This window comes from Gavia stellata, chromosome 3 (genome assembly GCF_030936135.1).
Source record: "Gavia stellata isolate bGavSte3 chromosome 3, bGavSte3.hap2, whole genome shotgun sequence".
Taxonomy (NCBI): Eukaryota; Metazoa; Chordata; class Aves; order Gaviiformes; family Gaviidae; genus Gavia; species Gavia stellata.
The window spans coordinates 26401545-26417862 of NC_082596.1; the positions used below are offsets into that span (position 1 = coordinate 26401545).

General features: G+C 43.4%; 1 protein-coding gene across 4 annotated transcripts; it reads left to right on the forward strand.

The window, feature by feature from the left end:
• The first annotated feature begins 2844 nt into the window (after positions 1-2844).
• On the forward strand, positions 2845-14579 carry TP53INP1 (tumor protein p53 inducible nuclear protein 1). 4 transcript variants are annotated; one of them, XM_059815193.1, is made up of 5 exons: positions 2845-2879; positions 6036-6319; positions 6772-7123; positions 8733-8766; positions 11142-11195. In XM_059815193.1, exons 2-5 carry the CDS (start codon positions 6208-6210, stop codon positions 11157-11159), a joined length of 516 nt encoding a protein of 171 aa, XP_059671176.1. In that variant the 5' UTR covers positions 2845-2879; positions 6036-6207; the 3' UTR covers positions 11160-11195. The 4 variants fall into 4 exon arrangements, with proteins under 4 accessions (XP_059671176.1, XP_059671177.1, XP_059671174.1 ...); XM_059815194.1 differs by having other exon boundaries at positions 6775-7123; XM_059815191.1 differs by lacking the exon at positions 8733-8766 and having other exon boundaries at positions 11142-14579.
• Positions 14580-16318: the final 1739 nt, after the last annotated feature.

Below are 16318 nucleotides of genomic sequence, written 5' to 3' on the forward strand. Positions count from 1 at the left end.
CATTAGAATCAATAGAAAGGCTCATTGATTTAAAAGACTTTGGATAAAGCATGTAAGGCCACAGCCTGCACCATTGCAATCACCAGAAAATTTGTCGTTGACCTGAGTGCAGGATGAAATACCCGGGCTCTTGGTCAGCAGGTATTTAAGTACACGCACATAATTTATTTCATTTGTAACCATTCATATGCCTAACTACTTGTCAGATCTGGAACAAAAGCACGCTGGTTGCCAGGTTGAGAAGAGGGGTATCTTTCAGATCTGCCCTTCTCCTACCAACAGCGGTGCTATCTGGAGGAAAGAATAAGCAAGTCCATTGTTTCCACCATTTTGTGATGATAGGGAATTAAAGATGACAAGTGAAATGAAGAGTAAAGAAATTGAGAGCAACACTACAGAAAGAGGGGAGCTTCTATCCTTTTAATTACTTCTCAGGGGACTTTAAAAAATATAAACACTGGCCTTTTAACTTCATTAAGAGTCTATCTCAAATACAACCCAAGCCTTCCTAGGGCTTGCCTACACTGGAAAAATACATTATGTTAATTGATTAACACGTAATGCTTAATATAACAGTCAATATAAACAAAGACTACTATGTTTAACACTTTGTGTTGTTGTTGACCCAGGGTAACCCAGCTGCCAAACATGACAGTTCTTGTCTACACTAAGTGCTTTGTATTGCATTAATTAACGTGTTCTAACACTATGTAATTTTGCAATACAGATAAATCCTTTGGGGCGTTTATTCCGTAAATTTAATTTTCTGTCTCGCCTATCTTGAATTCACAGACACACGCTGCTTCTGCCATCTCCCCTCCCCCCTTCAATCTTGGAGCCCCTATCATTGAAAATCAAAGAGACTTTGTAGGCTTTCCCCCGAATTGCTTCAACTTATAAACCAGAAGTTCAATCAAACATACAATCAGTTTACGCCCCTTGATAGTGCTGATGTTATAAAAATAAAGTTGATCTCATAGTTCAGGAAGGGTTAGTTCAGACTAGAAAAACATCATCAAATACCAGATGTTTGAAGTTTTTTGCAAAAATATTGCAAATCATACAGCTAGACAGTTTGTCAGTCAAATTACACAGCCTATTCCCAGCTGCAGGAAGATATTTTTCAGTGTTTTTCCAAAATTTGCTTTCTGCATTTTGTTTCACATAGAAAAATTCTGTCCTTACAAAAAGGAAAAAAAAAAAAAAAAGGAAGTGTACAAAGAAGATATTATTAAACACTGAGGTTAAAAGATCAAGAACTTTATCTGGACTCTAGCAACTGTAACACAGTCATGTTGCACACCTTGTATTTTAGTAGAAAATGTTATTATCGCTTGTTACAAACCAAGTTACTCAGCAGTACCGAAACCATGAATAATCCTGCGTTGTTAAGATGTGTTGCATGTAAAAGGCTGTTTGGCTGCACATCACCCATTTGTTTCAGCATCTTCTGAAAGGACGCAGATATTTGGTTGGCCGGCATTCACTGCAGTCTGAAGTGACTATTAACATTCTGATACATTCAGAGTTGTATTAAGCGACTGAAGGTGAGCAGCACGGCTACACCAGCTCTCCTGGACTGTATCTTCACCGCCTGGAAATTCCTTTCCTTTTTAGCTGCTCATCTCTCAGGAGCACTGCATTTATGCTCATCGCCTCTTCTTTTTTTTTCCTTAAAGGAAAACAGTGAGTGGGTGGAGTAAGTGACCGAAGTTTTCTAGGGCTTCAGATGTGTGACTTGGAAACTTCGCAGCCCAGCTAAGGTGCCAGGAATAAACGGTGCAGAATAAACGTTGAGGGAGGTGATTCTCCTCCTATACTCCGCTCTGGTGAGACCCCACCTGGAGTCCTGTGTCCAGCTCGGGAGTCCTCAGCACAGGAAAGACGTGGACCTGTTGGAGCGGGTCCAGAGGAGGCCACAAAAATGGTCGGAGGGATGGAATATCTCTCCTGTGAGGCAAAGCTGAGAGAGCTGGGGTTGTTCAGCCTGGAGAAGAGAAGGCTTCGGGGAGACCTTACTGCGGCCTTTCTGTACTTAAAGGGGGCTTATAAGAAAGGTGGAGAGAGAGTTTTTACCAGGTGACAGGACTGACAGGACAAGGGGTGATGGTTTTAAAATGAAAGAGGGTAGATTCATATTGGATATAAGGAAAAATTTTTTTATGATGAGGGTTGTGAGCCCCCGGACCAGGTTGCCCAGACCGGTTGTGGATGCCCCCACCACTGGTGGTGTTCAAGGATGGGGCTTTGAGCAGCCCGACCTACTGCAAGATGTCCCTGCCCGTGGCAGGGGGATTGGACTAGGTGCTCTTTGAAGACCCCTCTCAACACAAACCGCTCTATAAATCAAGACTGTGCATATTTAATTACCAATTAAAGACGCGCGTTTAATTAAAAATTAATTTGCATATGTAATTATATTATTAATTAAGATTTTGTATACTTAATTACCTCTGTCCCTAACTACCTGCTTTCCACGTTAACCGTATAACTACCACTTTAACGGAATTTCGCCCTCCTCGGCGTGTTCAGCACTTTATTTCCCCGAACTTAGCGAATTTATCTGCAGCCACCGGCTCCGGTAACGCGGGGGTGGGCGCGGCGAAGGGGCGGGGCGGGCGCGGGGACGGGGCGGGGCCGTCCGGCCCCGCCCCGTCCCCGCGCCCGCCCCGCCCCTTCGCTCCCCCCGCCCCGCAGCGTCCCTGCCCGCCCGTCACGTGCGTTAGCGACAGCCGGCGGCGGCGCCCATTGGCGGAGGGGCGGGGAGGGGCGGGGCCGGGGCGGCCGGGCCGTCAGCTGCGCGCCGCGGCTATAACAACAAAGGGCTCCGCGGGGCGCGGAGTCGGCGCGGCCGCGGAGCCGGGAGCAGCGCGGTCCAGGTGAGTTTGCTTTGCTTTGCTTTGCGGGGCGGGGGGGGTCAGGCTCGCTGCCCGTGCCCCGGCTCACGCACGGCTGTAACGGTGGTCTGAGCGCCCGGGCGAGGCGGTGGAAGGCAGCAGCGGAGCTCCCGTCTCTCCGTGCATCCCTCCCGGCTTCTCCCTCCTCGGAAAACACCGAGGCCGGGAGGTTTTTGCCGTTTTCCCGGCTGTCGGGCCGCCGGTAGTTGTGTCCTCCCCCCGCCCAGCGGCGGGGCTGGGCTCCGGAGCGCAGCCGGGAAGGTGCGCAGCTGCTGCGGGCTCTGCCGGGTCAGCGGCCGGCTCCGCTGAACGCGGCTTTGTGGAGCCTCCTGGTGGTAACGGAAAGGCTGCGAGCTGGGGGCACGGGAAGATCAGCAGCCAAGCTCTCCCAGAGAACTGCAGAAGCGGTTTGGGGGGTGTCTTTTCTTGGGGTTTTTTTTTGCTTAGCATGCACCTCATCTCCTCTGCTAGGATGGAAAGGAAAAAAAGAACAAAGGGGGTTTATGCAACAATACAATACCGTTGACATGTGTTAGATGTGTTATCTGTAACAGCTTTTTACTGCTGCTGTAGCTGAGCCAGTTGTTCCTAGTCCTGTCTTTTCTTGCAGCTGGTAATTCCCGTCTGAGAGCTGGAGTACCTCTCTTCCAGCCTCTGTCCCGTTTGCCTCCCCTGACAATGGCCCCAGCGTCACTTCTTGGTCCCCATCTGACTTGCACAATAGCATGCAAGTGTGGCATTTTTGAAGGCACTTGTCCAAAAGGATATCAAAACATCAACCGGTTTCTAAATGATTCAGATGGTTTCTTTTGGATCCTCCTTGGGGTGGGGGAAGGGGAAAATGAGACAACCTGCTTTTGATCTACAGAAAGCTGTTTATGGGTCAAAAGCTGTTTGGCTTATGTTCTCAGGACCAGTGATCTCCCTTTTTCTTGTTAGAGGTTAGTTATTTGATGTTCCTGTGATGCTTATGGAGCCTTAATGTAGGAGTGTGAGCTCTCATCTTACTCCATTCTATGTGCAGAACAAAAAGACAGCCCTTGCCTGAAGGTACTTCCAGCCTGGATCTAGGGAAGAGGCAACACATGCGTGTGGCAGTGGGAGTATGGGGAAAGCCAGTGCTGATCAGCAATTACGCTATGGCTTGCTAGTTAGCCTAAAGAAAAAACAAACTCTTTTGTTCCTAGGCCTTGTGCCAGAAGAGGGTTAGAGATGGATGTGGAAGATAAGCGGAAGGCTACAGACTTCAAGCTTTCACTTAGAGTCCGTTTCCTTATCCATGGCAAGCTCTCTCTATAATTGAAGGTCTCAAAACTTGTCAAGAAGATGCTTAGGAACACTGGGCGTTTGGCATTTCCTTGGGTAACCCTTCCAGGGCTTAGTGAACTTAACGGTTAAAAGTGTTTCTTGCTAATAACCACTGAAAACTGAACTTCACTGCAGTTAAAAGCCGCTTCTGCTTGCAGTGAGTGTAGAAGAAGGGAATAAATGTTTGCCTCTTTCTTTGCATAATTGGCTACTGTTGTCATTTTTTCTTTCCCTCTGTTAAGTCTTTCCATTTTTTCAGTGTTACCATTTTTCTTTAGACTTCTGATCATTCTTGTAGCTCTCTTAAAGAGATCCCAGATGTTTCATTTTAAAGTGTGGTCCTAAAAAACAGCCTTTTATCACTACTGCAGCTGAGCCATTTGTTCCTAGTCTTGTATTTTCCTGCAGCTGATGGTTCCTGTTGAAGAACTAGGGTGCTTAACTTCTTGAGTTACACTGTACCTTTTCATATTGCTTCTGAAGACTACTTTACATTCTAATCCTCTCCTTTTGTGCTGTTTGAGTAAGTAGGTAGCTGTATAAATGTCTGTAAGAGCAGTATTGTGTGGAGCAGGTGCTTGTCCTTGCATTGAGCAAGTAGGTGACGGGGGTCAGGTGTCCTGGGGTAAGGTGATGTAGGAGGCCAAAATGACCCTTTAGTGTGGTCTGAGAATTACAGGATGAAGATGGGTATACTGGCCTTAAATAATATTCTTTGTGTTGTATCTTCTTTTAATGGCTGGGTTTGTCTAATGTAGTGTGTCTTATTCCCTTTCTCTTCCTGAATGCAGACACTCATGCCCTCTTACATGTGTATCTTCTTCCCTATTTAATGATTAAACAGGTATTTAAAATGTAATAATTCTGGCATGCTGTGATAATTTCACCATAGTAATATTTGAATTAACTTGTAGTTAAATTGGTGAATATTTTTCACATTAGTCTTTACTTACTCAGCTACTTTAATGGCTTCTATTTATTGGCTCATACATAAATATTCAAAGGCTGTAAGCATGCTGATCTGAGGTGGTTCAACATTCAGCTTCTTGGTAGTAAAGGGATTTTTCATCTTAACTGCCAAAAGTAGAGTTCAGGCTTACGGTCACCAATTACATGGAGATTTAGGAAAGTGTATTGAGAAATAAACATTAGTTTTAATTAAGTAATTAAGTATACAAGTTACTTTTCCTTGTTACTTAGACTTACCATACATGACTAATTGGGCACTTGCTGTGAAAACAATCCCACCGGTAACTATGTAGTGCACTTTGAACCTGAAGAGAGGATGTGCCTTCCTACTGTGGTAACTCGTAGGCAGTGGCCCTGAACTGTGTATGACGGGAGAGAGAAGATATGCTGCCTTGGGCACCCCTGGGAGCCCTTCCAGGAGTTTCTGGGAGAGGTGTGAGGCTGTGTTAACAGAGGAGATGCGATGTCTGGAGCAGAAAACGTGTGCTTGCCCTTCGCATCTCTCTGAGCAGGAGGAAGACAGGCGGGGAGCTGGGGGAGCACCTCGGTGAGCATGGGCACAAGGCTCCTGTACAAAAGTCCTCTCCTCCCATAGGAGAAGGTGGGGACCGACAGCTGAACAGACCTTTGCACGGGGAGGAGGATCTAGAGGAAGGCGCTCAGCTCCAAGGAGAGACCTAGGCTTTTTCTGTGTGTATCTAGCTGGGAGGGAATGGTGAATGCCAGTGAAGTTGCCTCTCCTCTTAGGGGAAAAAAGTTCACTGGTGCCTCAGACTGCACTAATGAGAGGGTTTTTAATTTGTTCCCTAGGGATGTTACCTATTGCTTTGTCATTAAGACCCCTGTCATCATTTTTTGCAGGTTTCACATAAACTGTTTACCAGTCATGCCTCTGCATGTCCCGTACCTAAGCTGATAAAGCATCTATGCACTTTAATCTCAAGTCTATGCCACTCTTCTAGTACAGTGTGAGCTGTGCCTTGAACCTTGGATATAAAGACCTACCAGCCAAAGTCTTGTTCCTGCCTTAGTAATGTTCCAGAGGTTAAATAACATGCTCATGGGAGAGATTAATAGCTTGTCCAGCCAGGAGCCAGAGTTCAGTGAGAAAGAAGACGATGAGTGGATTCTGGTTGACTTTATAGGTAAGACGTCTGTCAAACGTAAGCTCTGCTTAGAAACCAGTAGATTGGGAGAAACTTTACCTAAGCAAAACCAGTGTGGATTAGAGTGTAGGGTGTCTTCCAAACAAATGTACCAAAACATGTTACGTAAACTGATGAGAAAAATGATGTCAGCTTTATAAGCCTGACACAGGCTTCAGCAGAACCACTTGTACAGATAAAATATGTTTGACTTATTACGCAATTGTACTGCTTTACTGATAACAGTTGTTTTACGTGTCTAGCGTGGCTTGTCAGGGAACTCCCTTTTCCCCTCCCCTTGCTTTTAAAGAAACAATTGTTATGTGCTGATAGGGGTTTATTTCTGTTTCTTTTTTTATATCCTGTTTCTGGCTACATGCAACCTTGGTTTTGACCTCCTGCAATCACCAACATCCATGGGTTCTTCTCCACTGACTAACGGCCACCTGCAGCAGACACTTGCACTAACTGCTCTGCAGAGGAAGCAGACATCACTGAAGCATCGGCCGTGGATGGCTCGCCTGTCTTCTCTTGTTTACCGTCTCCCTTGGAACACTTGCCGGAGGCCAGCGAGTCTTGCTTCATCCAGTTTGAGTCATGTCCCATGGAGGAGAGCTGGTTTATCACCCCTCCCCCATGTTTTACTGCAGGTGGATTAACCACTATCAAAGTGGAAACCAGTCCCATGGAGAACCTCCTAATAGAGCATCCCAGCATGTCGGTGTATGCTGTCCACAATACCTGTCACAGCCTTAATGAGACTGGATGTGGAGATGAGGAGTTTCACAGCCCCGGTAGTCCCAGGTATGTCTGACTTGTCTTGTCAAGGAGCTCTGTTGCTGAAAATATCTGGTTTCTACTTGATCAGCTTAGACACTTAATACTGAATTTTCCAGCTTATTTTAGAGTAAGTGAATAAAGCATGAAGACTACACAAGGTGGGTAGGGTGGTCAGAGCTGCCTGCCTGCTTAGAAAAATGTTAGTCAGGATGACTGTGTCAGGGAACAGTTAGGTATGCTATTTTGACACTGCAGTGAATATTTATGGAGCCTAATTGTTCCCTCGCAGAATATGCTCCACTCCTGTTGAAACTGATGGCAGTTAACAGTGTAGCTGATAATGTAGATTTGAAAGCACTTTGTCCCCTCCATAGCTATGTGTACTTTTCATAACGGTTAGTCGGTACCCTTTTAGTCACTTCATGAGACGAAAAAATACTACTTTAACTATCCTGACAGGGAAGTCTGTTTTGTATTTTTTTGTTCCTCAACCTCGTGATAGATTAGGTCGGGATTAAATTTTTCCACAGGTGGCTTGTGGAACAAAAGCAAACTGAAATATTCTACAAAATTTACTCCCCTCAAGGTGAAAATTGCGCTGCAAACTTCTTACCTTGCTAAAAGTAGAAGTTATCTTGTTTGATTTTGGGCGTCTTAAAGATCTGGCCATGTGGGATTACTGCAGATGCGTGTTTGCTGTGCACTGCTGCTTTGGTGGTAACTGTCCAGTATATGCAGTTATACAAGTATAGTATACATAGATGTATACGAATAGAGTATTTTTACCATCATGACTCCACACTTCCTCATGTATTCATTGATTTGGAAATAACTGGGTGTTTTATGAGTCCTGGTTAATAACCAAGGCTGACTTTTCTTCCCATCTGGTGCCTAACCTTAGAGACAATTGAAAATGAAGAGAAAAAAAAAAAGGATCATAGTATAGTAAGCTTTGTTACACAGGAAAAAAATTAGTGTAGCAGTAGAGTTGCTGTAGGTAGATGCCCATTGACTTTTCTGATCACCTCCTTGCCATATTTAAAGTTCTTATTTCAAAGAAATGTGTGACTTTGAGATGACATGCTGCTGTATGATATTGAAGTATAGTGCTGATACTATTAATCTTGGAGAACAGGGGATTTGTATAAATATTTGGCGAGGGCAGTTTGTGATGTTAAGCTTCAAGAGCCTAGCTTAACTTAAATTGGGGGAACACATAGCACCTTTTAAAATGAGGGACTGAAGGAATTAGTAACATGCAAAGTCAGATACTGACTTTCAGTGACTTGTGAACAAGGGATACTGGTATAAATTCTTCTGGAGAAGAATTCTGTGTTATAACTATGTGGTACAGTTAAGCTGTTTTAATGTGTTGGGAAGCTAAAGGTGTGATGATCCTTAAGTGGTGTGTGATTTAAGTTTTCTCACGCTGAATTCTGTGCTGTTGCTTCATCAGAGGATCTAGACTTTTGTATAAGAGTTATTTTGGGTGGCAGAACTGGGAGTAGATTCAAGTCTAAAGCTGAGGTAGACTACAGAAACTGGGAAAATCAATTACACTGGTAATGCAGTAAGTTTCAAAAGCTGTTTTAAAGTGTCTAGTGGTTTAATGGTTGGCCATTTAACATTGTAGGGCCAAGAAAAGCTGCTTAAGGCACACTGGCACAGTAAGTACTACTGTTTTGGGACAGTGCTTCTTGTTTGATCAGGCTGCTAGCAACACTGCTTCCTCTAGAGCCTTGTCTGCCAAAACAATACTGGTTTTAGGACTAACCTTTGTGCCAAATGATGTTACTTGATCAAGCCTAACTACATCTGCTTTAACAAGGCAAAATGCTTAGTGCAGAAAAATTACTTAAATAATAATTGGGGCGGGGTCCGAATACCTCAGTGTTTCTTGTGAGGTCTGGTGCTATAGCACAACCAGCAGGACAGTTATGCTTTCTAGCAAAATAGGTGCCAGGGACACGGTGGTGGATATATGTAGTGGCAGTCTGGCTTTAGACACAGCACCTCTAAAATGATGTTTTGACAACATTGATGGCGGCTCATCAGCCCTATTCTTCCGGTGCCTGGGGCTTGCTAGTGCCAGGCTACTGAAGGCAACTACTAAGATATCAAAATTCTATATTAGAAAAGTGTGTGGCCTTCTAGTTAATTCAAACCCCCTCTGCTATCCTAGTTCACTTTAAGGTGACAAATAGAAAAGTGTTGGTTTGCAAACCAGTGCTGGAAGTGTATTTGATAAGACGGGGAAAAAGCTTAAATATCTTCAGCCAGCAATTCTAAACCAGTTTTCCTCCTTTTGTGGAGAAAATCTATTTGCTCCTTTTAAATTCCTTTCAAAGCAAAAGGATGTTGTATAAACTTCTCCCTGTTCGTCAGGTTAGTCGTGTTTTTCCACAACACTTTGTATTAGCAGTTGATGCCCTTCGCTAGCTAATGACATGCAGCAAGGGCATGCTAAGGAAATACAGGTTCTAGTAACACGACATGGTGTGGCTTCCTAGCTCCTTACAGCTTTCCCCTGTAAGACTTCATTTGAAGTTCCACTTCCAGCACTGTTGAACGTGTTAAGGGATCGCCCTGTATAGAAAACAGGAGCCCCATATTTGCAGGCACCCTCGTGTAAATTAACTGGTGTAATCTGCAGAGAAAAATATGTTTTCAAGGCACTGTGAATTAATTTGTACTATCTTATTCACTTGTTTCTTGCTTTGTATTTCAAGTGCTAGGTTTAGTACAATATCCAGTTAATGAACAGGGGAAAACCAGCATGTCACACATGGCTATTCTGGAGTCTGTAGGCTTCAGTCCATCATCTCAAGCCAGCCAAGAACCCAAAAGCAAGTGCATTTGGGTATTTAAAAGAAGAAAGTAGAGGGAGGGAGTATTCCCTTGTTGACGGGGAGTACTTTGCTCTAGTGTGGAGTGGGGGGAGGCAGAAGAGCTCACTTCTGTGCCAGGCACCTGCAGGTGCAGGGCTAAAAGGCATACCATGGGCACGGCAGACCAACCTTATGCCTACAGAGACATCATACAATAAAGCAAGTTAAGCTCTTCCAGAAGAGACTTTATTATGGAGTCGGCTAGTGCTGAAAAACAGACTTCCCAAGAGACCTCTTGCTCATGCCTGAGCAAGCTCCTGGTCTTGCAGACGTATTTCCTGGGCACCACTGAGTTGACAGCTAGTCATTGGGTCCTGGGTGAGGAGAGAGAAGGGAAGCAACTCTGGTGCCACTGGTCTCACACCAGCTGTGGCACTCAGACTTGGGATTTGCTTTGCTTTTAAAATGGCCATGCTATTTTTAGCTTTACTTTGGAAGCTTCAGGAAACACCAGTGATTGTTCTGTCGAGTAGGGAAGTCCTTTTTCAATATGTCAGCCCCTGCTTGCATAGGCTGCTGGTTTGTTTTTCACTAGTGCATGATGGAGTAAGGGTTTGCCAAAACTGCTGACTCTCTGCTCATAAAATCTAGAGGGCTGGTTGAGGAATAATCCTTTTAAGCTATTTCCTGTGTGTGTCACAACTGGTCTATCTTTCCCATTCCTGTGCATGAACATTGTTTAGATTTACTTGTGTGGCTGGCAATCCAAACTTTCATTAGTGTGCTTCTGTTTTCAGGCTGAACCACCTATGTTCAAGATTATTTTAAAGCAAACTTTGCCTAGAGGATAACTCCAAGTCTTCTAAAGCTGGAACAGTGTGACACACATTGCCTTATATTCTGATCTATATTGCATCTTGGGCTTAGGGAGGTGGGGTGGAGAAGAAAGGGTGCAATAGCATAATACAGCAGAAGTCCAAACACTATTGTGGTGGCTTCACGCTAAAAGTGAGTTAGCAGGACTACGCATTACTTACCAGCGTTGTTTTCCTAAACTGGCTTGACCTCACCTCAGCCCAAATCTCTGTCCGGTAGATAAAGGGTGTCCTTTTGAAATGCTGGATGTTGATGTCCATGTTCTCCTGCCCTCTATAGTTTGCGTGTCTTTCCAATGCACCTCAGTAATGACTGATACCTGCTCATTACGTTTCTAGACTGGAGGCCCGAAATGAAACGGGACAGCGTGTTCACTGCTACGTCACAGCTCTTGCTACTCGTTCAACTTTTCTGGAAAAAAACAAGAGCTTTCGTCCTACCCACTGGATAAAAGAACAGAATGAAAGACACTGTCTCAACAGAAATGGTCTCCGTCGCCAAAACCTCGCCAGGGATTGCCACTCTCGGCAAATCAAGCACAACGGACTGTTGATTCACCAGCCTTGCCAGCGTCAGTTCAATTACTGATGGCTCTCGTGGTTTTAATCTATGGTCTAATTGTTTTTTTAGGTTGCTCTTGTTTTTATGCATAGGTAAGTGTGGTCAATCTGAAGCTGATCATCAATCCCTCAAACGCAATCGTAACTAGTGTTACATTCTTTTGAAATGACACATAAATCTCCAAACATCTTGCATCAAGTCCTAAATGTTGATGTTAAATATCAATGTCTTGAAAGCCTATCAGTATGATAGTTTGTGTGCTGTTTTATGAACTATGATGTATAGATGGGTTCTTAGTTGCTATTTTAAAGAAACTTAACTGAGGTGGAAATCAGTTACATTTTGCATTAATCAAAGTGGAGTTAGAAAATTTGAGGTTAGCTGTATGCTTTAATGACCAGTACTTGACAGCTTGTGTATCTGTCTGTATTCAGCGTATATGATTACTTTCTAACAAAGAAATACTATAGCTGCCAGTGGATGTTACGTAGCTATGCTGAACTGTTACAAGAAGGACATCTAATCTGAATTGCCTAGTACCTACTTGTGTTAGTGGAGTCTGTGTAGGTGTGTTGGGTACTTAATATGGGTATCAGAAAAAGGTTAAATGTTCCCCCAATATTGTTGCAGTGTGATCTGGCACTGGTGTTATGGATGTAGTACCTCACAGTGGAGTGGAAGGAAAAGTGGACCTATGGGTTAAGTGCAGATGCACAACCCAGATAGCTTAACTGGGTTTTACTTGGTACAGTTCAAGTTCTTACTCACTTTCTCTAACTCTTTCTATCTTTGAAAGATGTATTTCCCCTACTCTATTTCATGTAATCTCTAGTCTAGTTAAAGGAAAAAGATGGTGGATTGACTGTTCTTTTAATCCTATCAGTAGCTGACTGTTCTTTAAAGAAGTCAGGCTGATGGATAGCTATTTCTGAGCTGCTAATTGTTGTTAGATTGTCTTATATTTACAGATTGAGAGTAGCTCAAAAGTAACTAGAAGGAAGGTTTTATCAGAAGTTCTCCTAGTCTTCTCTCTTTCTCTCTATGAAAATGAAGTCTGAGTTAATTGTGACTGGAAACGAAGGGCAGTGTGTGGCAGGGAAAAGAGCATGCTGAAAAACAGTCTTACAGAACTAAACACAGTGATAACAGGGTGTATAAAAATCGAGATAAATCGGCAGTGGTTGTTCTCCTAGCCCATTGGGGGCAGAAGGAATGGGATAGCAATTCTGTGGGCCAACAGGAAAGAAAAGCCATTCAAAGCTAACAAGTAGTTTTCTTAAGAACACTGCAAGTTGTTTTGGAAGTTGGCAGACACTTAAAGTTCATCTGTTAACAAAGAGTGTGTATTAGACAGCAGCCACATGGCATGCCAAACCCTGATAGATCAATCTGGGAAGTAGATTAAATGGCTATGGAAGTGAGGAAGCGGAAATCTGCACTGAAAGAAGGGGGAAGTATAAGTAAGTTTATCCCCCTTTCTGTCAGTGCTTAATGTGACTTACTGTTTTTTCCTTGTGTTTAGTGCCTAGGGCATTAAAGTGTTAACATTACATTCAACCATGTCTTCCAGTAGTCCTTATACAGAAGTTAGTATAAGGAGTCATGTGAGGAGTCTTTGAAATTAGGCAAGATCAATAATGTGAATTATTCCAGACCTATGAAGTATTTTAAATTTAGCCAAATGCTTCAACTTCAGTGAAGCAAAAACCCAACGATTTGGATTAACCTTGATGTAGTGGTACTGCTGCACACTCTGCAGCTGGAATTGTTGTGGCACATACTTAGTGTACACGAAACAACACTTATAACCTCTGTTTCACTGCAGATGCGCTGCTTTGCTGGGATTAGGTAGGATTGTTGCAAAGGGATGTTGACAAATAATTAAATGTATAAAAGCAAGAGGTGCTTTCCTGGATACACTAGTCTCTTCTTTTCTTAAGACTTGTTGAATTCACATGGACAGTAAAAGAAAACAAAATGGGTAGCATCATGAGTTTCCAAAATGGATTTTGTTACTACTCTCTTCAGCAGTATGTGCCCATGTCCATACAACAATTCTTTTGTGGTCCAAATGCTCTGCTTTATCTGCAAATAGCTGTAGTTTCACTAGTCTCTCATCTGGTCACGAATACTCTACTTGCCTCAGATTATCTACCTTTATCACTCCAACTTTTTGCCCAGCTTACATTTCCTCGTCCTCACTGCCAACTTTCTAGCTCAGGAAAATTCTTTGCTTTCCTTTATTTTTCTTTTATATAAAAAGTAACTACTTTCCTTCAGCTTTAATTTTCTTAAAGTGAAATGAAGGAAGATGGAGTCTCCACCTCCCCGTGTTGGAAGGAGTAAGTAATCCTTAACCCTTAATGGGGAGATGGAGTTGAGAGTATAAGGCTCCTAGGCATTACAGTGAGAGCCTTGGTCCGTTCTTCTCATAGGCAAGTAAATGCAACTTTAGACTGCTCCTAGAATTGGGAGATACTGATCTTTTTATACTACATTACTAGATAACTTTCTGGTGATGAAAACCTATATCTTTCAGGATATAACTGTTTTGTTGCACAAAGCTGCGCTTCTCAATTTGTAATATTGGAAACCATATTATTGTGTGAGATAGTACTGCATCAATGGCTCTTTGTTAATTTGTTTTACATATTTATGTTGGTCTAGCCCTGTTTTGTGCCTGGAGCTATTGGGCAATTAGATTTGTTTTGGTTTTCTGTTTTAATAGTGAGCTGTGTGGCTTTTTATATGGTTTTTGAATTGTATTAAAGTGTGTGTTTTTTCTTGTAAAAGTGGAGGCCTTGCACTGTCTCATACTGATTGATATTCATGAATCTTGCTGAAACTGTATTTTCATATGTATTGGTCAATAGACAGATTCGCATTTTAAACTGTGCCTTCTACACAGCAGACTTGAAGATTCAAAAGGGACATTTCAGTTAGGATTAATACTGTACATCAGTCTATGCATATATGGCAGCTTCTCTCCAGAGCCACTTCTCTATTTGTAGCAGTCCTTTTGATATGGAAGAATGTCTGGCTCTTATTTTTAATAGTTTAACACAAGCTGAAAACCGACAAAATACAGCACTTTGCCAAAAAGTAGCATTGCTTAACCAGTGTGTATTTACTAAAGCGATCTTCTGTATTTTGTTTTCATAGTGCATTCTGCGCACCATGGGGAGACATGATCTTAACTCTCAATAAAAAATGGCCTATTAAAAATTGTCAGTCTGTTCTTTTATGTTACAGGTCGGTCAAAATCCAAATGCCTGAGCACCCTATTCAGGTGTGGTAGGTACAAGCACCTAGTATCTTGGAATGCTTGCTCTAGTACAGAAGTTCTTCTGGGAATCAATTTGCATTGCTGATTAAGTGACAATGCGTGGTCTAAGGAATGTTATACAGCTCTGCCAACTGCTGTGTTTCCTGATCAGCATGCAGAAGTGCTGTAGGTGAACAGGACAGAGATAAAAACACATTACCACTTAAAGCATGCATGGGGTGGGGGGGAAGGCTTTTCCTTATCTAGGCTGAACCTTTCTAGTTTCAGCTCAAACCCATTGCCTTTCATCTTCCTGCCATGCAGCACCGTGAAGAATCTGTGTTGAAGGTTGCTGTTAGCATTCAGGAGGTGGAAGCAGGCGCAGGTAACCTGTGAGGGACATAAAGACCCTGTGCAAATGTCCAGGGGTGGGGTTAGGGAAGCCAAAGCCAAGCCATCTGTAGCTGAACCTGGCAAGGAATGTGAAGGACAAAAGGCTTTCCACAGGTATATCAGCTGCAAAAGGAAGATAGGAGAAAATGTGGGCCTGCTGCTAAACTGGGCAGGAGTCCTCATGATAAAGGATATGGAGAAGGCTAAGGTAGTCTTTGTCTACTTTGCCTTGGTCTCTATTGGTAAGACCAGACTTTAGTAATTGCAGGCCCCTGAAGGCCAGTGGGAAAGGCTGGAGCAAGGAAGGTCAACCCTTGGTTGAGAAGGATCAAGTTAAGAAATGCTTAAAGAGATGGGACATACACAGATCTAGAGGACACATCCATGACTGGTGAAGGAGCTGGCTCATGTCATTGTGGAGCTGTTCTCAATTATCTTAAAGGTTATAGCAATGGACAGGATTCCTGAGGACTGGAAGAAAGCAAGTGTCCTTATCTTTAAGAAGGACAAGAAGACTAGGGGGAACTAAAGACAGTCAATCTTACCTTGATCTCTGGGAAGGTGATGGAGCAAATAATCCTGGAAACAATTTCCAAACATGAACAAGAAGGTTATTAGGAGTAGCCAGAATGGGTTTATGCAGGGGAAAAGAAGCCTGACAGTTTGATAGCCTTCTATGAATAAATGACTAGCTCAGTGGATGAGGGGAGAGCAGTGGATGATGTTTATCTTGACTTTAGCAAGGCTTTTAACACTGTCCCCATAACATCCTCCTGAACTGATGAATTATGGACCACATAAGTAGATGGTGAGCAGGTGTGTCAAGAACTGGCTGAACTGCTATGCTCAAAGGGTTGTGATCAGTAGCATGGAGTGTAGCTGGAGGCCAGTTGCTACTGGTATACCTTATCAATACTGGCTCTTACATTGTTAAAAACCTTCATTAATGACCTAGGTCATGGGTCAGAGTGCACAATCTGCAAGCTTGCAGAAGATACTAGGAGTTGTTTATATGCCAGAGGGCTGTGCTGCCATTCAAAAGGACCTTGACAGGCTGGAGAGAAATGGGCTGACAGGAAGCTCATGGAGTTAAACAAGGGAAAATGTGGAGTCTTGTACCTGGGGGAAAAATAACCCCAGGCACCAGTACAGGCTGGAGGCCAACTGGCTGGAAAGCACCTTGGCAAAAAAGGCCTCCGGGCTCTTGGTGGACACCAAGCTGACCATAAGGCAGCAGTGCACCCTTGTGGCCTCAAAAACTGAAAGCTTCCTGGGCTGCATTAGGAAGAGTGTTGC